Source organism: Macrobrachium rosenbergii, chromosome 14, assembly GCF_040412425.1.
Source record: "Macrobrachium rosenbergii isolate ZJJX-2024 chromosome 14, ASM4041242v1, whole genome shotgun sequence".
NCBI classification, from domain to species: Eukaryota; Metazoa; Arthropoda; class Malacostraca; order Decapoda; family Palaemonidae; genus Macrobrachium; species Macrobrachium rosenbergii.
Genome location: NC_089754.1, coordinates 3,840,809 through 3,864,012, shown reverse-complemented (window position 1 = coordinate 3,864,012; position 23,204 = coordinate 3,840,809). Strand labels below are relative to the sequence as shown.

The 23,204-nt window shown below is 39.8% G+C and overlaps 1 protein-coding gene across 1 annotated transcript in view; it reads left to right on the top strand.

Annotated features, from left to right (window-relative positions):
* The window catches only part of Fibp (acidic fibroblast growth factor intracellular-binding protein), a 657,671-nt gene that overhangs the window by 311,741 nt on the left and 322,726 nt on the right, over positions 1–23,204 (top strand). The window contains 3 exon segments of the mRNA XM_067115847.1: positions 3,247–3,259; positions 4,715–4,805; positions 4,807–4,973. Of these exon segments, the coding sequence (XP_066971948.1) occupies positions 3,247–3,259; positions 4,715–4,805; positions 4,807–4,973 (271 nt within the window).

Genomic DNA, 23,204 nt, shown 5'->3' with positions numbered 1-23,204 from the left:
CCGTCTTCGAACTTATCTTGTGAAAATTCTGCTGTTCCTTTGTGTATCTAGAACTTGCATCATGTGGAATTCTCCTGTCATATCTAGAAAAACCTCCCCGTGACTTCCCTGAATAATCTCTATTCTTTGTGGCTGGGCAAAATCTCCATCCATGATCTGAAGATTTGCAAACTGAACAATATCTCACTCTGCAATTTGATTTACTATGTCCTAGTTTATCACAATTAAAACAACGTATCGTTGTGACTGATCTCTCTGGAATTTTCTTCGATTCTACTCGTGCACATGTCTTCGCTGTTGCATCATTTCCCGAATGTGAGGGACTATCATTGTTCTGTGGTTTCGAAACCGCAGCAAACATCTTTGCACCTCCCTGTACAAAACTACTGTCCAGCGTCGGGCATTTTGATAGATTTTTGTTAATCTGTGCAAACAAAGAGGATTCGTCTGTATCCAGATCAATTCTCTTATCAAAACTATCTACAATTACATCTGGGACCGACGTTAAAAGGCAAGCAAAGTGTAACAATCTTTCAAAATTATCTAAGGAGATATTATTTCCAGTTACCCATGGAGAGCCTGTTATAGATTTCTTTAACTCACCTACAGCATCAAATAAATTCGCACTGTATGTGACTAGTGAATCATTGCCTTTCTTTATTTTGAGAAACTCTCGAAAATTCCGAACTGCACACTCACATTGAACTCCACCATAAGTAGCTCGTAGAAATTTCTGCAGTTCATTCCAAGTTTTACACCTGAACCCGAAATTGCGTGCCCGTTTCCCAATATCTCCTTTATCCAAATCCAGAAATGTCTTTGCTTCTGTTAAAGCTTCAGCGCCATTCGTAATTTTCTTGGAATTCAGATAATTGTTCACTGACTCAATGAAAGTTTCTATATTTTGGGTTGGCTTCCCGTCAACTAACCCTTTAAAATTAGTAATTCGCTAACGTTCGTCACTTTATGCACCACAACTGATTGGGATGTGCTTGCTGCATCGTCCGGCATTTTGTAAGTGATTATACGCCCTGAGCGTAACAACATAAAAAAGAAACCAAAAAGAACACTAGAGAAAGGCAAAAGTTACCCCCTCTAAAAGAAGAACAGAAAACGGAGTTCTGCGCAACTTACGAGAATGGGGTACTCACCAATTTGAACAGAAAACGGAGCACTTATCACTCGTGACTTGCTAACCTGTGACGTCACCCACTTGAAGACTAAGCAGAGGAAAACAAGCGTGATTTTTGTTGAATCACCACTTTGCGTAATTAACTCACAATCGCCACTATTCACACTTATTTGGGTATTTTGTTAACCCCAAAATTGCTCTAGAGATCATCCAGATCTATTTCACCACTCCCCACTCCCAGTACTCGAATAGAAAAAAAAAAAAAAAAGATTCCCCGTATTACACACGTAATCACGACCCACCTATGAAACTCGCTCTCTTAAGACTGAGTGGTCGCCGCTTTTTGCCCGAGGCTAGTCTGTGTCTTGGGCATCAACGTTACCAATTAGTCTATTAGTAATCTCCCTCTTTCGCTACCCTAATTTAAGACTATTTAAAGTCATGGGACACCGCTGCCACCATTAAAATCTGTTACAGGGAACAGATCAACACTTGTTTTAGAAGTGTGCGTGGCGTGATCTTAGCGATCTGACCTCAGAAAAAAAAAACGTGAAAAGGTTCAACCCATGATCACACTCGCATTTTTCCCCTCTCTCTCTCTCTCAGCCTCTCTCTCTCTCACTCGTGTATCTCTCTCTCTCTCTCTCCTGACCTCACTCATTCTCACCAAAGCAATTAAATGGACTATTTAAAAAAACACAATCGTTCCTACAAAAATAGGTTTATTATTCAAATAACCCAACAAGAAATGAATAAAACAAAGCAAAGATTAAAATGCATAATAAATGAATTATCGAGTCAGATAACTAAACTCTAAACTGCAAAAAACACTTCTGATTAAAGAAGTCTCATTATGGCTAATAGCCTGGAAATACCCAAAATCTCATATACTCACAAATCAATAACTAAAAGTCATGTAAAAAAAAAACAGTCTACCACATAAAGAGATTGACATTGCAAATGATTTGCATGTCCTCTTTATCAAATTCCCAATTCCACAGACATCTGTTGAAAGAATTAAACATGATAGAAAACTCCCAAAAATATATATACAAAACACAATAATGGAAAGTGTAAAATGCGTAGCCAAGATATGGCAAACGTAACATAACAAAATAATAATATAAAAGAGGTATGAATATTCATATTAAATTTCCCACACCAGTTCAAAAGTTCATAATGATTAGAAAGTCATGGTAAAAATCACAAGTTCAATTTTCTCCCATAAAAACAAAGATTTGAGACTCTACCTTATCTGCCGATTTTCAAAGCCTGGAACCACTCCAAAGCTATGACTGGACAACTGCAGTTCTATCACGTTAATGAACGATCAAACTCACTTTTAGGGCAGATTTTGGCATAATCTAGATCAAAAACGCATACGTACTCACGAACATACATAGCGCTTGGGAGATCACCTGATCTCCAATATTGCTGAGCTTCTCGCGCAGAGAGCTGAGGAATCAAAATATGCACTGTTTCAGCAATCTTGCATCAAACCTCTCTGCCCTAGTTCACTCATCGCTCCAAAAATTCTTTCATCACACTATGTATCTTATAAGATTGTAGCATATTATATTTTTTTGAAATATATATATATCATTATGAGCTCCTTTTTTAATGCAAGAGCCACAGCAAATCTTTATTTATATTATACAGATTCACTTCTCCCAGAATCAGTTGGCAAAATAGACAAAGATTCTGGACAAAAATAACACAGATCTCAAGCATTAAAGAGACTCAGGAGAGGGAAAACAAACCAAGAATAAAAAAATTATTAATTTATTAACAATAAGTAACAAATAAGTAAACTTAAATATTACAAATAACGTCCCCCAGAAACTGATCTAGGGACTGGAAAACTCACTTGCAAACAAAACCTCAGTTACTACCACCATTCTCCAAGCTAACTATCATGTCCAGTAGAATAAGAGAAAGAACTAGTAGGAGGTAGAAAACAACACTTGTACTAAATCGGAGTTTCAACTATCACAGGACAGTAAGAGGCATAAGAGAGAAAAAATATCCTTAAAACTAATATTTCCAATATATGGTAAACAATAACAAGGAAACCATCACCGTTTCACTGAAGAAAATATATGAACATTAAAAAGCTTATTTGGCTAAGTAAATCTGTCCTTGAGGGAGGGGTTTCACATAAAAAACACTCAGAAAAAATAACAAGGGGGGCGACGAGATGACAATGGTTCTGGCGATGACCCAACAATCCACTATGGGGAGTATTGATAGTAATATAATAAATAGCAAAGAATTAAGCGGGTAACCCTCACCCTTCTTTGAAGTCAGAGGGCCTCCTGACGACTCCAGGAGACAACGTCGCCAAGCACTCTCAGGTGGGCAAACAGGTTGACCCCACAGCACAACTTGAGGTAAGAGGGCATAAGGCAGACCTCAACACTGCAGCTCAGCACAGGATACTGTTCGTAGGAGCATGCTTACGATACTCTTGGGACACGACCCGAAGAAAAGCAGAGACCATTGATAATGTTGCAGACAGCGATTGCACAAAAATAGAAGGGGTGGTGAGATCTCCTCTCAGTGGAGCCAAAAAACAATCCTTTCGCTAGAACAGGCAGGACCTCGTGTCAGATCGGGAAGACGGGCGAACAATGGGGAACAAGCGAACCAGCAAAAGACTGCAGAACAACACTCTGCTCGTTGGATATGAAAGAAAAAATAGAAATGAGTGAAATATTACTATACTATATATGCTAACACCTTATGAGGGGAAGCCAAAAAGAGCCCAACACCAGCTTCATGGGACTTTTAAAGAAAGTGAAAATTTACGTTAAAATCAATGAATTATGATTATATATATATATATATATATATATATATATATATATATATATATATATATATATATATATATATATATATATATGTATATATATATATATATATATATATATATATATATATATATATATATATATGTATGTATGTATGTATACACACATACATATTTACATATACTTATAAATAGGTACAGTACATATATACATATACAGTAGCATTGAGTGAGTGAGCATGATATTCATTATTAATAAGAACTTGGCTATATTTGATTACAGAACTTTCATGTGCAGTACCAGTAGAAAAACCACTCTTTTGCTATGCTAAGTCTTGCCATGTTGCTATGCAGCCTTTTGTGATAAACATAAAAGATTGCATTACCATGTGACACGCAGCCTCTTTGTAAGCCAGACAAACACACTAATTGTTCAAGTGAGTAGGAGAAAGGCACAGAGGGGGGCATGATAGGTTAATTACCCTGGAATCCAGGGAGACTCGATTACAAGGTTAGACAGGTAAGTATCAGTCATGCTTGTTCCAGGATCTTCTGTGTCTAGCTCATTTACTGGGTTATTATGAAGGTTTTCCAAACCCTGACACATCCGAAAATTTGAGGTCTGTTGAGGTTACAGTGCCGCTGTATTGTAGATTTTCCAGTTTCTTGTATCTATGCAGTCAACTTTCAAATGTCAACTTAGCTGGAACTAATAATGTTTCCTGTTTTAATCCAGATAATAACTCAAAATCCCATTTATCTCTTTTCAGGAAGTATGCTGCTATTGTGTTTATAATCAACAACCGATTTGAGACAAGTAAAAGAAAGCTTAATTACCTCACATTCGAAGATTTCTCTGTCATGCGCCTTGTTGATGATGACAACCTGGACAAGTGCATCTTCCCTCTTGGCATCTGGAATCAGCCATGGCCCAGAAGGTGTTGATGACTCGGACTTAGATAGAGATTTTCTGATTGAATTAAGAGATTTCAAACTCTTGTTAGACCGTGAAAAGAGCACAGGAAGTAAGTATCTCACTCTTATTGAAACCTAAGGTTTGATGGTGTGTTTGTAGTTGAAGTATACTAACATGAGTTTTACAAACACACCAGAATGGCAATATTTAAGTCATTTTTATTAGAAGACCAAATAATGTGAAAGATTGTAGTAATCATCAGAGACCACCCTTAGAACAAATTTATAAGCATTACAAATTCTTAATTTATTGGTTGACTGTATTAAATGCTTCGTTGCTTGATTAGAATAAGCAATACTTCATAAAGTATTACTTAGAAATAGTGTGTATGAAAATGTATAGTATTGCCCGACTGTAGCAGAATCATCAGCATCTGAAAGGCCTGACCTCCCAAGATTTATATGAGAAGACAGTACTGTTTCTATTTGAGATTCAAGAGGAGATATCTATACCTCAAGTGGGTCTGTATCATTCATTACTCTCTCACCCTTCTCATTGTAGTTATGGTTTTGTCACCCAAGATGTAAAATTTTCAGCATGTGTTTGTAGCAGCTTCCTATCGTAGAGAGTATAATAGAAATAATCAACTTTTGGAAAATGAAATGGATTTTTATATAAACTCATTACTCATGGTATATAAGTAAGTAAGTATATCTTAGTTTAACCAGACCACTGAGCGGGTTAACAGCTCTCCTAGAGAGGGCTGGCCCGAAGGATTAGGTTTATTTTTACATGGCTAAGAGCCAACTGGTTACCTAGCAACGGGACCTACAGCTTATTGTGGGATCCAAACCACATTATGATGAGGAATGAATTTCTATCACCAGAAATAAGGTCCTCTAATTCTTCATTGGCGGCTTGGAGAGTTGAACGCTGGGCCAACAGCGTGCGGTGCTGAAAAAGCTCTACCCACCCTCCAAAGAAGAACTTCATGGTATATACCATTTTATGGTTCACAGTCTAATTTCGAGGCAAATATAAAAAATTTAAAAAAATTTTAAACACACTTTTAATAAAATGCACTAAAAGTAAAATAAAAAAATTGTTTTTGAGACACCAGGATTTTCTTACAATTAATCATGTCTACAAAAATAAAAGCGTGGGTGCCAAGCGTGGAAGGAAATGCTACAAGAAAAGAAGCATTTCTTGTAGCATTTCCTTCCATGTTTCACGATCCTCTTTATTTTTGCAGACATGATTAATTGTAAAAAAATCCTGTGTGTCTCAGAAAATTATATTTTTACTTTTAGTGCATTTTAATAAAGCGTATTTAAAAATGTTTTAGATATTTTTATTTTATACTTTTAGCTTTGATAGAAATTGTAGTCGAATTATGGTTGTAGTTAACAGGAAACTGAATGTGTTATCCTGTTGAGCCAAAGAAGTTTTGAAAAATCTGTAGAGTTGACCTACTCTACCGAGTCAGAGAAGGTATGAAAAATCTGAAGATTTTCATACAAATCCTGATACTGGGAGAGGTCACTGTAGGGTCTCTAGAGGTCACTGCTGGCCTACTGATCATGTTTGTATTGTCACGGGAATGAGTAACCATTCAAAATTTCAAGTCCATCAGACGAAGGGAACAGGTAGAAATTGAGTTGCAAGATTTGGCCCAAACAGATGGGTGGATGCAGAAGTCAGGTTAAACAAAAGCATGTAAAAAGATCGCTAGTGGCTGGTCATTCAGTGCACTGGCATTAGAATTCCTGCGGCCCAGTAGCTAATTGTCTTTTGTCTTTAGTCTAATGGAGTTGCAAGAAAACAGGATTAGGAGGATCGTGGCTTTACTTTTAAGCAATGGCTTTTTGTTGAAAAAATAATTTGTTTCACCACCAACCTCTTATCTGTAAAATAGCCCTAATAGCAACCAAGGAGGGAGGAGATGAGCTGCTAGTGCTCCAGGCTGGGAAAATATGAAACGTAGGATCTGAGCAAGAGCTCTTAGTGTGAGAAAGGAACTGAACCCAAGACTCTAACAGAAAAGAAAAATTATAAATATTTGGTTAACTGGAAGTCAAAAGCTTAACAGGTACTAAATATGTTTTATGTAGCGGTAAATGACGAGAAAGTTTATATATCATCAGGATAGTGTGATGAGAATGTTGGAAGATGAAGAAAATGTTGATGAGGAATCCAAATACACTCAGCTTATTTCACCAAGGTAGAATCTTAAAAAATTAGTCAGAAACTTTCAAGTGCCAGCCATTAGAACAGAATTAACATCCAAAATTCTCTTTAAAAGTAAAGATGAAGAGAGAGCTCTGATTCCATGTGTCAGAGTCAAAGAAAGTCGAGTTCTTTGTGACTTGCTTCATATTATACCCTATACTGAGAGACTACTTGAGCACTTGGTTCCATGAAAGTAAGTGCGAACTACTCTGACTTGACAAAGGAAGGCTTCTTCTACCTTAGCATGAGGAGCAATGGATGGGATAGTAAAGGCATCTGTTGATTGGTCATGGTTGCTTGGAGGTTTGGCCTTCATTATCTTTAGTACTAGTGAGAGCATGGACTTTGCTGACCTGCATTGGGCCAATACCATGGAAAAGTCCATCTTTATTGTGAGGTTAGAGAAGAAGTTGTGATCCAAAAATTCACAAGGAGATACTAAAGACTTGAAAATAAAGGCTAGATCCCACATGGGAGTGTGAACTGCTACAACTGGACAAAGGAGGGTTCATTTTGCCATAGCATTAAGAGCAAGGGATAGGATGGCGAAGTGATCTTTGGATTGGTTTTGGTTGCTTGGAGTTTGGGTCTCCATGTGCTGGCCTGCATTAATGCCAATGCCATGAAAGAGACCAACTTCAGTGTAAGATTAGAGAAGATTTTATCCTTTTTTCATAAGGGGATGTTAAATTACAATGTTGATCAATCAAGTCCATTATGCTTGAAGATAAGGCTTAAGCAGAGCTGATCTATAGTCCTTAATGGGTTCATTACTAAAAGAAGAATAATGTCATTGTGGTTGATGGTTACAGAGGTCTGAATATAAATTTTGCAGCCTCTGCTGAAAAACCTCTGTCTGTGAAGCCTTACTGTATAATGTCTGCCTCTGAATGTCCCTGTAAAATCTGTGAAAATGTGGTAGCTGAAGAAGCTTCATCCATGCTGGAGGACTCCTAATGGTTCCTCAGAGAAACTCCAAGCAATCCAGAAAACATGGACCTAGCTCAAGAGCTCCCTGATCAAACAAAATGTGAGAAAAGGCGTAAGCCTCCAGACATTTCCTGCCTGTATAAAGGCACCTGCCTCCTAGGTTCCTGAGACTTGTCATGAACAGGTGTATTATTAGAGCTCTCGCATAGTGAGAATCTCCACTGATCCTTGCTGAATGTCTGGAAGGGAGGACTTGCTTTTTCCTGCTGAGAATGTATTCAACTACTTCTTGCCTCACTGAGACGAACCTTAGAACCAGCTCAAATTAAATGGGCTGTTCCCACGTTAAGATATCAGTTAGTAGATGACTCAGAGCCTTTTTACCAGATACTTATGTAGTTGTAATAGCCACAGTGCCCTCTCAACTTCTCAAATTCTTCACACTTTTTGGACATGCTTGTCACTACAAAACCTTAGCTCTAAATGCACGAAATATGAAGTAATTCTGGTGTCTGGTAGCAGAAATTGAACCCACATCCTTTAATCCTGGTGTCTGGATTAATAGAGCCAAGGCTCGTTCATATAAGGCCAAAATCGGTTAAGATCAAGGAGAAAACTCATGGCTATAAAACAGAAAATCCATATCCTTACTCCCCTATCCTGTGAGTGCTGCATAACCACAAACACTCAGTATGCTTATAAACAACCATTGCACTGTCATGATATACCCAAAGAAAACTCATTTGAAGAGCACTACTTAAAAGTAGTTAATCATTTTCAGTTTAATTAAGGTTAATTATTTTCATTTCACTGTGTAATATCACGGAAGCTTTACATGTATGTATGAATGTTTGTGTGTGTGTGTGTGCACTGACATCTACAAGTGGCATTTCATCTGAGTTGATGGCACCATTTAGCTCTTCTCTATTTTTTAGCTTACTCTAATATGATTATCATAAGTATCACAACAGTACAGATAAGAATATTTTTTGCCAGTTGATATTACATTTCTTCCCAAATATCATGTTTACATTCATGTTTCTAAAGCTTCTTGGAAAGGAAAACCAGCACCAGTTTCCCTAACTTTGAAACCTGCTGTTTTGTGGATTAAATAGGTGAAGTTGCCAGTATATATATGAGAATTTCAAAAAAAATTTTGTTATATATATATATATAAATTTAACAATATGGTGACATGTTATGTCAATGTGTGGCGCAGTTCCCGCTTGGGTCATGACACCCCCACAATAAAATATTAATTAAAAATATTTATAATGCGAATTTCGTCATGAATTTTGTCATAGTTATTTGCCAACATGTTGAGGTATTTATAACTCTTCTCCCTTCCCTCAACCAAAAGCAGGATTTTGTGTTTTTGTATGGACATGTCTTATACACACACACACCCACACACACAGAAATGTCGATTGTGTTGTGATTTTATTGTTTATCATAATTTTACGCAGGGGAAGTTATAATAAAACATGAAAATAAAAAAATGAGAAGATACAGTTAAAATAAAGGAGTGTATATTTGTGCATGTGTGTGTTATAGGCTTTAATGTACGGTGTCAGTTGTTTTCTCTCTCTCTCTCTCTCTCTCTCTCTCTCTCTCTCTCTCTCTCTCTCTCTCTCTCTCTCTCTCTCTCTCTCTCTCTCACTTTTACAGTAATATCCTTTAATAACATGTGGCAAAACATAAACGTGAAAAAGTGTAAAACAAATAAAGTTTTAAAGAAGTCAGATTCCTACCTACCCCTCCGTGCCTGCCAACCAGCATAAGCTGATGACGCCAGTTCGAGGTCAGCTGTGTAATGTCCTCATGTGGGTCTTTTAGCATGACCTTGCTCACCTGACTCATGGATGTCTTCCCAAAGTGTGTCACATACCTCTTCAGCTTGTCCTGGGAAGTCTTGATATCGTGCAAGGTTGACCTTGCAATGCTGTACTCGTTCATAATATGTGCCATAGACCATTCTGCCTCGATTCTTTGGATGATTTGTAGTTTCTGTTGTAGGTCCATGTCTTTTGCCTCTCTTAACAAAACAATCATGTCTACAATACTTTCTTCTGATCAGTCATTACAGTAATTGTAGGCTATTGGCCAAAGGCCTTAGAAGAAGCAGAGCATTCAGAGGACATCTTAATGCACGATTTCAAAAAATATTTTTAGGCCCTAGTACTGTACACACAAAACACACAAACGTGAGATAGCAATAAAACGGGTTATATTGGGTCATTTGCCGATAATTTGCCGCTACAGTATACACATGGTACTACTGGTTACACGTACATATACTAACACTGATCTTCTGCGCATGCAGTACGTACATTTTATAAAATGTTTTGTTGTAGGATGATTTTTAAATATTACATACAAAAAGTGTTTTAGGATATGTAGTACAGTACAGTACTACGGGTAGTACATAGAGCATATCTAAAATACGTAAGACAACAGGAATACTGCAGGGTATGTATGTTTACATCTGCAGTAGGTAGCATTTTCATGTATGTACTAAGTATATATTAATGACTACTGTATGTACATTTTGTAAGTTGAAAAACGATTTACTAATTTTCAAATATTACAGTACTGTAATATATTAACGTAAACAGCAAAATTTCAATAACATATATTTTTTTTCTTAAAAGTGCTTCACCCAAGCCACCTCTCTGCAAATATAAAGAAATTGCAATGCTGGACGCCGTGTACCCAGGATCAGTGATACTCGACACACTATTGGCTGTCATCTGCAAAGCAGCCAATCCAGAAGCACCATTCATTTTCCTTGGCGCTCATTGGCTGTTCACTTGGCGCTGATTGGCTGAACATTCACAACCAACTCGCGAACACGGAATTCTGGGAGACCGCTCCACGGCATCCTCCTCAGTTGTGCGTACTGTACTGTAGTTCGCAGCATCTTCTTACTGTGTGAAACCATCGTCTGTCCATTTGGATTTTTATCTTTGTGCATCAGCGGTATTCGGCCCTAAAATATGCCCTGCTCCTTCAAAGCCTTCTGTCAAAGAGTCTAAAAAACTATTATGAAACTTGAGGAGAAGGTGAAACTTCTTGACAGGTTAAAGGAGGGCAAAAGTTTTGCTGCGGTTGCCGCCATTTCAGTGTTAATGAGAGCACAGTGAGATATATCAAGAAGAAAGAGGTGGAGATACACCAAGTCTCATGAGTATGAGCTACAGATGAAAAGGCCCCTCCAAAGCCTCCCAAATCACCCAAAGTAGTGCCCCTCGAATCGCATGAAGAAGTGCCTCCCCAGTCGCCTAAATTAGTGCCTCTCGAATCGCCTGAAGAAGTGCCTCCCCAACCGCCTGAAGTCGTGCTCCCAAATCAACTGCAGAAGTGCCTCCTGAAGCACCTCCTGAAGGTGAAGAGGCACCCTCAGATGAGTTGTAACTCCTCTGCTTTGCTGTGCAGTCATATCTTCATCGTCATTCATCGCACTGCACAGCTAATTCATCATCATCATCTTTAATCAACATTCATCGCTGGTGAGTACCTGTATGATTTACGTATGTAGTAATCTTAATATATAAGTAGTATTAAATTTTTTAAAATGTGCATAAATTTTGTTTATTTTTTTGTCTCTCTTTTTGTGAATTACGTAAACATAAATACCAATGTTCCCCCCGAAAAGAAAATGTAACAGCTTGTAAATGTATGAAAGAAAATGTGCGTGGCTGAATACGTAGGGGGGACTGGATTATTTTCACCTACAGCTGTAAGCCATACAGTACGTACGTATAAATGTACCGATAAAATGTTTAAGATGGCTTGGAAATTATATGAATAGTATCATTTCAAAGATTAATACAGTAATAAGGTAATAGTTTAATGTATATTTGATGTAGGCTGGTGTTTTTAGGCATACTTTGGTGTTTGACCCTTCATGGTAGACAGGTATAAGCATTTTTAGACGGGCGTTGTAAGCATTCACGGATTTGACCTATTCCCCGGGGGGTGTGGGACGCATCCCCCGCGAATATGTGATACAGTGCCGCCCGTTTTTACTGGTTTCACATTTACGCGTTTCATTTTTGTTTAATTTTTGTGGAACACATTATTCACTTGTCTCGGGGAATTTTCACTAATTAGCAAATTTTTCATAGAGTAATATTCACTAATTACTGTATTTTCATTTTATTTTCATGACTAAATACATTTTTATGATAAATGATTTACTCATTTTCAAATGTTATATTAATGCAAACACAGCAAAATATGTATAAAATGTTTAATACAAATTAAATAAATCTGTAATACAAATTGTAAACTTGTTAAGCTCATTCTGGGGCCCACCCTGGAATGACAGGTGGGCCCCAGAATGAGCTTAACAAGTTTACGTCTCTCTCTCTCTCTCTCTCTCTCTCTCTCTCTCTCTCTCTCTCTCTCTCTCTCTCTCTCTCTCTCTCTCTCTCTCAACACATCAAAATATCTACAAAATGTTTACAGTAATACAAATTAAATAAATCTTTAATACAAATCGTAAACTTGTTAAGCTTATTTTGGGCCCCACCCCGGAGTGATAGGGGCCACCAGAATGAGCTTAAGTTTACAATGTGTGTGTGTGTGTCTGTCTCTCTCTCTCTCTCTCTCTCTCTCTCTCTCTCTCTCTCTCTCTCTCTCTCTCTCTCTCTCTCTCTCTCTCTCTCTCTCTCTCTCTCTCTCTCTTAAGGGTAATGTAAGATGTATTTGTACTCTATTACTGTACTGGAAAGTGCTTTTGGATGATAGAGCATACTGCACAGTATCTGAAATATTTGCTAATTATTTTAATTTTATTTTCCAGTCTGCTTTTATTGAAATGCAAAAACTTGTACAGAAATTATGCATGGAAAATATGAAAAAATGAATGACAAGGTAACATCACGTTTATCTGTAAAACTATACTGTACAAAATAACCATACATGCATAAAAAAATAAATCTTTCTCTTATCTGAGAGAGAGAGAGAGAGAGAGAGAGAGAGAGAGAGAGAGAGAGAGAGAGAGAGAGAGAGAGAGAGAGAGATCTTTAGTGTTAACATCGGATCACAGTAACTTGCTGGTGACGAGACTTTACAGTGGCTGTGAGGATAGTAGGAATGTTGAGTGTTGCCTACGCATGAAATTTGGATTTTAAATACTTTTACAATGATTAGAGATGAAACGTCAACAGTGATAAAATATTCTCTTGTGTGCTGTTATAATATGTGTGATAATCATCATCAGCTAAACTTGTAATGAAATATGGTACAATAAATCAGACAAAGCAAAAAATATGGCAACATCACCTTCGTCGATCTGTCATGAATTTGCTGGACTTGTTTATTTTCATGTTGTTTTATGTTTACATGTGAAATTCGGATTTTAAATATTTTTATGGTGATTAGATCAGCACAGTATAAATGGATTTTGAAAATGAAATAACCTGTTATAGATATTTTGCAGTGTTTTCTCATTGTATACTGAGAGAGAGAGAGAGAGAGAGAATGATGGCACAGGAATTTTTAAATAAATTTATGGGAGATGGTGTGGACTAACCACAAAATGATGTAAACCAAGAACTTACTGAAGTAAATAATTTTTTTTATTATAAATGTATTTGTATGTAATCACAAAAATACTAACAGGACATAACAAACCTAGCATTCTGCTTGGAGGCACGTGTCCCGTCATTCTAAACTACCCACATATTTTAGATGTGCTCTATACAGTAGTACTGTCCTACAATACATACCTGTACAGTAAATATTTCAAAATCATCTTACAACACAGGAAGTTATCAAAATACGTAAAGTGTATGCCCAGTGTATTACAGCATGCTTGTCTGAATGATAGGGGATGCTTAAGAGTAACAGTTGTAGGCTGGTAGTTAATTTTGCAATATAACTTTGAAATATTAGTGAGTTCTGGGATGACAGTTTGAGGTACTTTTGCTTGAACTGTCAAGTTTGGTGATGAACTGTTAAAATAGGCAGTTATAAGCATTTCAGGGGTGTATATAGCCTACTGTGTACCCGAACTTACACAAGTTTAGGTTCCAGAACCCCTTACACAAGGCGAATTTTTCGTGTAAGTTTGGCACGGTCTCTAAAAATGCTAATAAATGCGTATTTTTAGAGTTTAAACACTAAGTATGACCCTAATCATGCTCCCAAAGTATTAACCTAACTTTTAAATGAAATTAAATTACTGTAAATTTATTTAAAATTAGCTTAATATATCACCCATAAAAAAAGAAATGAATGGTTGACATAAAAATAGAGAGTTGGAAGAGAATTACTTTCTCTCCCCCTCAGACCGATCTATTTTTAGAAGTCTTCTCAACCTCGTTTTTAAGAACTTTATTCTACATCTCTTTCTCTTTGTTGTGAAATGCTTTTTCGTGAACGAACAGTGTTTTGTATTTGGACAAATACAACTCTTAGTTATTATGCCTCTATGTTTTAGAACGTATTTGTCACACTAGCGCATTTACAGTTCTTAGATTGTACAGGTAAAATTAGATCAACTTAAACTATCTACTGTACAGGTAAAGACATACAGAGAAATAATAAGTTGTAAAAATGTGTGAGCACTAACTACGAATGAGAGTGAGAGAGAGAGAGAGAGCATTGGTTGTCCTTACTTAAGAGAGTGAAATTATTTATCAATTATTATGGAGAGAGAGAGAGAGAGTTATTCTTACGTTAGATATCAAAAGATGGAAATTCATGATTTATGAAGGGAAAAGGAAAAAGAGAGAGAGAGAGAGAGAGAGAGAGAGAGAGAGAGAGAGAGAGAGAGAGAGAGGTAGTACGTAGAAATTCTTTTGACACATTGTGGGCAATGATTGATGTTTGTATTTGGAGGATTCACAAAAGTTCAGGAAATTATATTTGTTTGTTTAAAATATCACATAATTTACTATAGAAATGTATAAAGGGATTTTGACAAAGGAAAAATCTATTTCTGGGGAAGACCTCGTCACCGGTGAAATATCCTTTAGCACATATTTCTAGGTATAAGTATTGCTAAATATACCAGAGAAAAAGCTAAACACAATGCCAGGGTTACGACCCCTGGATCGAAGCCATTATATGGTGTCGGTATACACAAAGGGTGAGTGGTTGCCACTATCACAGGCCTCCACCCTATAGAGCTCTCCAATTCCAAAACCCCGAAAAGTGAGGAGCCGTTGCAAACCTCAACCTCTTCTCCCAGCCAACCACCACCCCGACCGCCATCTTGTAAACATCCCAAGTTAGCACCCCCAAGCTTGGTATGCCACCCAGGGGAAAGGAGATACAGTGATGGGTCATCAGACACAGGTCTTCCCAGAAATAGATTTTTCCTTTGTCAAAATCCCTTTTCTGGGCCTCGACCTGTGTCACCTGGTGAAATTATAACAGAGAATCAGCCATACAAAAGCTTGGTGGAGCCCTCTAAGAATTACCTTAATGGAGCTAAATAAAACTATAAGAAAATTACTGTGTTTTAATAACCCAAAGCATTAATAATAAAACATGATTAACAATATAGGGCACACAGACAAAAATAATTACACCAAGACACTTAAGGCTAACAACAAAAGGTACAACAAGATATGCAAAAAATGGTCAGGCTGTGAAGGAGTGACCTAAAGGCTAGAAGGCAAGTAAACAGGCAGGCAGGCGAGAGAGGAATAAAGGACAGGATAAACTAAGGTTACATAAGCTAGTCTAGGGCAGGAGGAACAATACTTCCTGCAGCCACTGTGGAGTATTTAAGAGCCTCTAGAGATTTAAGATAGTGGCGTTTGAACACTGTTGGTGATTTCCAGCCCGTGTATTCTTTAAGGTCATCAAATTTCCTATTATGGAAATAATTAGTGGAGGTGGCCACTGCCCAAATATCATGTACCCTAGGTACTGAATCCGGGTTTGCTTACTTTATGAAATACAGTATTTGTTGCCTGATGGCCTTTAAAGAAATGGTTCCTCCATTTTCCCTAACAAAAAGAGGCCAGACTTTCTATTAGAAGTTCTATTTAAATAGGCTTTTAAAGTGTTAACTGGACATAAGGACAGATCCTGTGGAAGGGGAATAACCTTCCAAGGGGACCATCTGTTTTGTGGATCTTCATTCTTAGCTAGAAACTTGAGATCCGGAGACAACAGAACTTCTCCTGACGGGAGGAAATCAACATGGTTCGGATCTCTAGAGAGAGCCGACAGTTCAGAAATTCTGGCACCTGAGGCTAGGCTAATTAGAAATAACGTTTTCCTTAACAGACTTGAGTATGAACAAAGTTCATTATCAGTGTCTGATGCTAATTTAAGTACGTCATTTAAGAACCAGGAAACCGTGTGGGGACGGGTTGCTGGTCTAAGACGAGCACATGCTTTAGGAATTGACGAAAAATATGAGTCTGTAAGGTTAATATTGAAGCCATGTAAAAATATTTTTCTTAAAGCAGATTTTGCTGTAGTAATAGTACTAGAGGCCAGTCCTTTCTCAAATAATGACCTGAAGAAAGAGATTGCAAGGTTCGTGGTCATTTCCTGAGCTTCAGATTCCCTCAGAAATAATGCTAACTTTTTAACTGCTGAGTCATATTGTCTGAGGGTAGATTCCCTCTTGTCTGATTCTATGAACAGTGTATTAATAGGATCAATGTTAGCGTCTTTCTGAGCTGCAAACTTCATGAAGTCCATAAAGCCAGGGCATTCAGAATTCTTGAGGAAGCTGACACAGTCCGAGTTTGTACTATTTGTGTCAACCTTGGACGGGATTTGTATGCGCCGGAGTTTCAGCTCTAAAAGAAGAGGAAACCCATTGCTCTCGGCCAGTTGTGTGCCACAAGTGCTACTTGACCTTTGAATGATCTGAGTTTGTGTAAAACTTTCATTAATAGGTTTATTGGTGGAAACAGATAGATCCTTTGCCACCTGTTCCAGTCTATTGACATCGCATCTGTGGAGTGAGCTAGAGGGTCTAGATTGGGAGCAACGTAACACGGAAGCTTGTGGTTGCTCTCTGTGGCAAACAGGTCCACCTGGAGACCTGGTACCTGAAGACAAATCCACTCGAATGATGCTTTGTCCAATGACCATTCCGACTCCAGCGGAGTTGTCCTGGACAGTGAATCTGCAATGACGTTCCGGACACCTGCCAGATGAGTAGCTGACAGGTGCCAACGATGTTTCCTTGCCAGAGAGAAGATTGCGATCATTACCTGATTGATCCGGCTCGACCTGGAGCCCCCTCTGTTTATGCAATGTACTGCACTGTCCAGTACCAGTCTGATATGAATCTGCCTGGTTGGACGAAGTTTCTTTAGAGTTAGAAATACTGCCATTGCTTCTAGAATGTTGATATGGAACTGGCGGAACATAGTTGACCACGTTCCTTAAACTTTCTTGTGTTGAGAATATCCTCCCCACCCGCTCAGGGAAGCATCCGTATGGATCACTAATGATGGAGGGGGAAATTGGAGAGGCACTGACCTTGACAAACTTTTGACCGTTGACCATGGTCGAAGCCTCTTCCTCAACACCGGCGGAATTAGAGACATCCTGTCTCTGTATCTGCTGTTGGCTCGTCTCCGCCATACTCTGTTTATATCCTTCAGTTTGGCTTTCAGCAGCAAATCTGTCACTGATGCGAACTGAAGAGAACCCAGGACTCTTTCCTGGGTATGACGAGAGGCTTTCTTGTTTTTGAGGAACTGCCTGGTAGCTTTGGCTATTTCCCTCCTTTTGGCTGGCGGAAGTGACAGTTTGTGTGTGTCCAGATCCCATTGGATTCCTAACCGTTGAAACTGAGCCTCCGGAACTAGGCGGGATTTCTTCCTGTTTATTTGAAAACCTAAGGATTCCAGGAAGCTGATCACTATGAATGTTGCTTTCCGACATTCCTTGGCGTTGGATGCCCAAATTATCCAATCATCCAGGTAAGCAGCTAACATAATCCCTTGGGCCCGTAGTTGTTGGACTACTGTTTCTGCCAGTTTGGTGAAAATTCTGGGCGCTATGTTGAGCCCGAATGGCATGACTCTGAACGAGTATGCTTGTTTCCCTAGTCTGAATCCTAGGTAAGGAGAGAAGTTTCTCGCAATCGGGACGTGATAATAAGAGTCTGAAAGATCTATAGAGGTGGTGACAGCCCCACAGGGAAGTAGGGTCCGCACCTGCAAGATTGTAAGCATGCGAAACTTGTCACATTGAATGTATAAGTTGAGACGAGACAAGTCTAGAATTACTCTTTGCTGGATTGAGTCTTTCTTCGGAACACTGAACAGCCGGCCTTGAAATTTCAGGTGTCTCACTCTCTTTATTGCCTTCTTTTGAAGAAGGTCTTTTACAAAGTCCAGAAGGTCTTTGGATGGAGACTGATGGAATCTGACTGGCGGAGGAGGTCCTCTGCTCCAGCTCCATCCCAGACCCTTTGAAACTATGCTGTGGGCCCACGGACTGAAGGTCCAACGGTCCCGGAAGAGATGTATCCTCCCGCCCACCTGAGGAGACTCGTTGAACGGAAGAGGGCTTACTTCCTCTACCTCCTCAGCCTCCTCTTCCATGTGAAAGAGGTCGTGATGCAGTTCTACCTCTGAAGGCGGGTCTGGCTCTGCTTCCCCTTGCATGTCTGTTAAAGCCTCGAAACGCCCCTTGGCTTTCAAACGAAATGTTGAAAGCTGGGGACGCTACGAAGGTTGGCAGAACAAGGGTTTGCTGAGCCGGCTGCATCAGAACAAACTGTTGCTGAGGCTGGGCTTTGGAAGTTGAAGGCTGTCCGATCTGAGAGACCAGTACAGCTTGGAGCATAGTTTGGGTCTGGGGTTTTCTGTACCTCCTGAACCTTTTCCTTTCCCTGGCTTGAGGTCCGGAGGTCTCGGTGGTCTTCCTTTTAAAGGGGAGACCCCAGCGGGAGCAAGGACTTTGATTTGCTCTGGTTGCCTCCGCCAGAACATTGTCGACCTCATCCTCAGGGAAGATGTTAGGACCCCAGATAGAACTCTTCATGAGTCTATTGGGCTTGTGTCTGATAGTGGCGTCCGCAAAGATATGTTTCCGGCAGTTTAGTCTCGCCACTACAAAGTCATACAGGTCCGATTGGAATGCCGCTAACAGGGATTTTGTCAGGACCTGGAATAGAGGTTCTTCAGCGTAAGTTAACGCTGTTACCTCCGTAATAGTGATAGAATGCAGGGAGCAACTCAACCTGCACCTAGCCTCGAACTCTGCCTTCAGAAGGGCCTCCGGAATCTTGGGAAGCTGTTCACTAAATAGTGTGGAGGCGCTCTCGGGATCGAGTTTACCCACCGTGAACGTGGCCGGAGCTCCCGACCAAAATTCCGAATCCCCGGGGAAAACGAGGGAGGTGGGATCTGTCTCCTGGAGTTGAGGCAGCGGCTTACCCTCGATTCCCGCCTGACTAGTCAGAACTGCGACCTTAGTCGTGCAGGGGGTAGGGATGGAGTCACCTACCGAGAACATCGTGAAAGTCCCCTTAAAGGGGGTAAGCTTGGTATTCTCGCACTCCCAGTCAGTGAGAGCGCGCAGCAAGGTGGATTGGGCTTGGTCCCTGGGGAAGATAACTGTCTCCTTCGGGACCTTGTCTGATCTGATCCAGGCTTCCTCTGTCAGCCTGGCATAGCCTGGGTAGGGAGGCACCAGGTCGGGTGGAAAGAACTCCAGTTCCTCCAACCGACGAGTTCCCAAGCCCTCGATGGTCAGGGTATCATTGTGTAGAGGAGCATGAAGAGCCAGCCGCCACGGGTTTCCCTTATCAAAGGGGGGCAGTCTGGAGGCATCCGAACAACGAAGATTGCCCTGCTACTCCGGATCGCATAAACCCAGAGAGCAAGCTTTCCTGGGTCTGCATCCTCTGTGCCAATGACTGCACAGACTGACCAGAGGTCTGCAAGCTTGTAGCAAGCTGGGAGGAAAGGTCTTGAATCCTAGCCTCAATCTTCTTGTCTAACTTCTGCATCAGAAGTTCCGCAAAGGCCTCAGGGTCAAAGTTAGGCTGTGGGGGATTAGCCTTGGATGTCCTGGATCTCGACCCCTTGTGCGGGGGAGTAGCCTTACTAGAGGACGCCACTGGTTTGAGAGCCAGTGACGACCTTGAGGGAGCTGACGGATTAGACCTTTGAGGTCTAGAGGACTTAGGTAAGTCCTTCTTTTTCAAGGATTTCACCTTGGGGACAACAGACCTCGACCTGTCCTCAAGGATAGCTGGTTTGGGAAACCTTGAAAGGAAGAAGGAGAGCCAAAAAGGGGACTACCAACACTCTCTCCCCCTGCCTCACTTACCACCTTACCTTCTACCTGGTGGTCCAAATCGACGCTCATCGGTTTGAGGTGGATATTGATGGCCGCCACCTCTTCTGCCACCTCTCCGCACAGGTTGTCTTCTTGGGAGGGTTGCGTCTTGTCCCGGATCCATTCAATAATAGGGGTGGCTAATTCCGCCGGCACTGCGGCTGAGATCCGGGCTCCGGGGTAGAGGAGATTGCATATCTCCTCTGACAGGACGTACGGCTTGCCCGACGCAACGTTCCTCCCAAATCCGCCGACCCAGATCTTCAGGGTCGACAGCGAAGAGTCACGGATAATACGGTCAGACTGAAAGAAAGGGTAGGATTACTGAAAATATTCTCCAATTACCGTATATGTCAATATAAGACATTAAAGTCAAAAGGAGACTAAAGGTTAGTGGTCTCTAAAGCTTACTGACTCATCCACCACTAGCTCGTACAGAGCGTAGCAAACTTCACAGCCATCCAGGTGCCAGACGATCAAGTCCCCAACGCGGACCGAGCAGCCGGAGTGTGACCGGCACACCTTGTGGCCACAGGGTTGTTGAAGAACTGCTGAGCACCCTGGCTCCTGACAGCGTACCATCTGTAAGTGGAAAGACGATACATGAGTAACGTCAAGTTAAGGCCCGCCGGAGTAGGTCCGGCGGTAATAAGATACCATAACCTAATATGGGTGATGGAACATGCTTGTCATCAGGCAAAACCCGCCGGAATTAAATCCAGCAGTACAAAATTAATACCCAGATTTATGGGTGATGAAACATGCGTTTCATCTAATAAAACCCCGCCGGAAATGAATCCGGCAGCAGAAATAAACATAAGATATGCAATGGAAAGGTCAACTACTAATTATGTAAGCATAAGTACTCTAAGATACTCTGATGCTATGGTACTCCGCTCTGATTGTCACGGAAATCTCGATATATCACACATTATGGTGACGGCGGAAGAGGCGGAGAGGAGTGTTCGCATGTGGCTCAACTCTCAACGCACAGGGCGGGAACCAAATAGTGGAAAGCGCCAACTAACCGAATATCATACCCACCGGAGTGGTAACGTGGACAATAACAACGAGAGATCTGACAAACCAGGCGGAGACTGAACATAGCGAAAGTCATGATAGCATCCCTGGGACCGTGTTCGGTGCTCCAGCTAACACTGTGGAAAGCGAACAAACAAAACACCGGCCGATAAGGGGAAAAGGTAGCAGAGTGGCGAAAACCTGGCAAACGGCGACCAGACGGGTGGGTAACACCCTCTGGAAGCCTAACTCTCCGAAACCGATTACGGTACGGCCGAGTAGGCTAGGGTAGAAAATACCTAATCGAATAAAACTACCTGACTTCAAGAGTACTAAAATAAAAAGTTAACCAAACGATGTGTGAAATATAAAAAACATATATACATAAAATTATATATTATAAATATGTAAACGACTCAGTGGCAGAGAAGGCCAAACAATCACCGATATACGGGAAGCGGGGGAAACCCAAGATGGCCGACCCTGACGTCGAATCACACATAAAACTAATCCATGAATATACATGTCATCCATCTTCGTACACATCAGAAATGATCATGAGCATAACAGTACCACCATGGAGAATGTACCAACTCGCTGGTAGAGGAAGGGAACCAGGGAAAAGGGAGAAATTATGATCAGAAAAGGGAGGGGAAAAAACCTCCATCTCTAGCCTAGATCAGTCATAATACGGGCTCCCAACCTCCTACCAGCGAAATGGTGATTTCTATAAATAAAACTCCAAATTGAAAGGAGTACGGATAAAAACTAGCAGGAACATTCTGCTAATAACATGCGAAGACTGAGGGTCCAGCATGGCAGAGGCCGACGCAGCCACGTCCGGCTGCGAAGCGTTATTTACCTGGTAAACAATATATTAATGGTCAAATAAGATGCCTCTGTAAGAAAAAACCAAAAGAGATGATACTCAACTTAGTTGGTGGGAATTCGGGAAGGGATGACATGATGAATAAGCAAAAATCCAAGGCACCAAAGAAAAAACACGGTGTGTCCCGTGGCGTGATAATTTGGAATGTTTACAAGATGGCGGTCGGGGTGGTGGTTGGCTGGGAGAAGAGGTTGAGGTTTGCAACGGCTCCTCACTTTTCGGGGTTTTGGAATTGGAGAGCTCTATAGGGCGGAGGCCTGTGGTAGTGGCAACCACTCACCCTTTGTGTATACCGACACCATATAATGGCGTTCGATCTGGGGGTCGTAACCCTGGCATTGTGTTTAGCTTTTTCTCTGGTATATTTAGCAATACTTATACCTAGAAATATGTGCTAAAAGGATATTTCACCGGGTGACACAGGTCGAGCCCAGAAATATTGTAATTACAGTATATTATTATTATTATTATTATTATTATTATTATTATTATTATTTAATCTTATTAATCTTATTAATATTTGAAAGTTAGTACGTATTATTAGGTAAATTATTTATTTATCATACAAAACAAATATTTGCATTGTACATGTAACCATAAAAATTCTTTCATCTCAGTAAGAATTATTATTATTATTATTATTATTATTATTATTATTATTATTATTATTATTTAATCTTATTAATGTTATTGATATTTGAAAGTTAGTACTTATTATTAGGTGAATTATTTATTTATCATACAAAACAAATAAACGTACGTACTGTACATGTAACCATAAAAATTCTTTCATCTCAGTAAGAATTATTATTATTATTATTATTATTATTATTATTATTATTATTATTATTATTATTAAATTATTTAATCTTATTAATGTTATTGATATTTGAAAGTTAGTACTTATTATTAGGTGAATTATTTATTATTATTATTATTATTATTATTATTATTATTATTATTATTATTTAATATTATTATTATTTAATCTTAT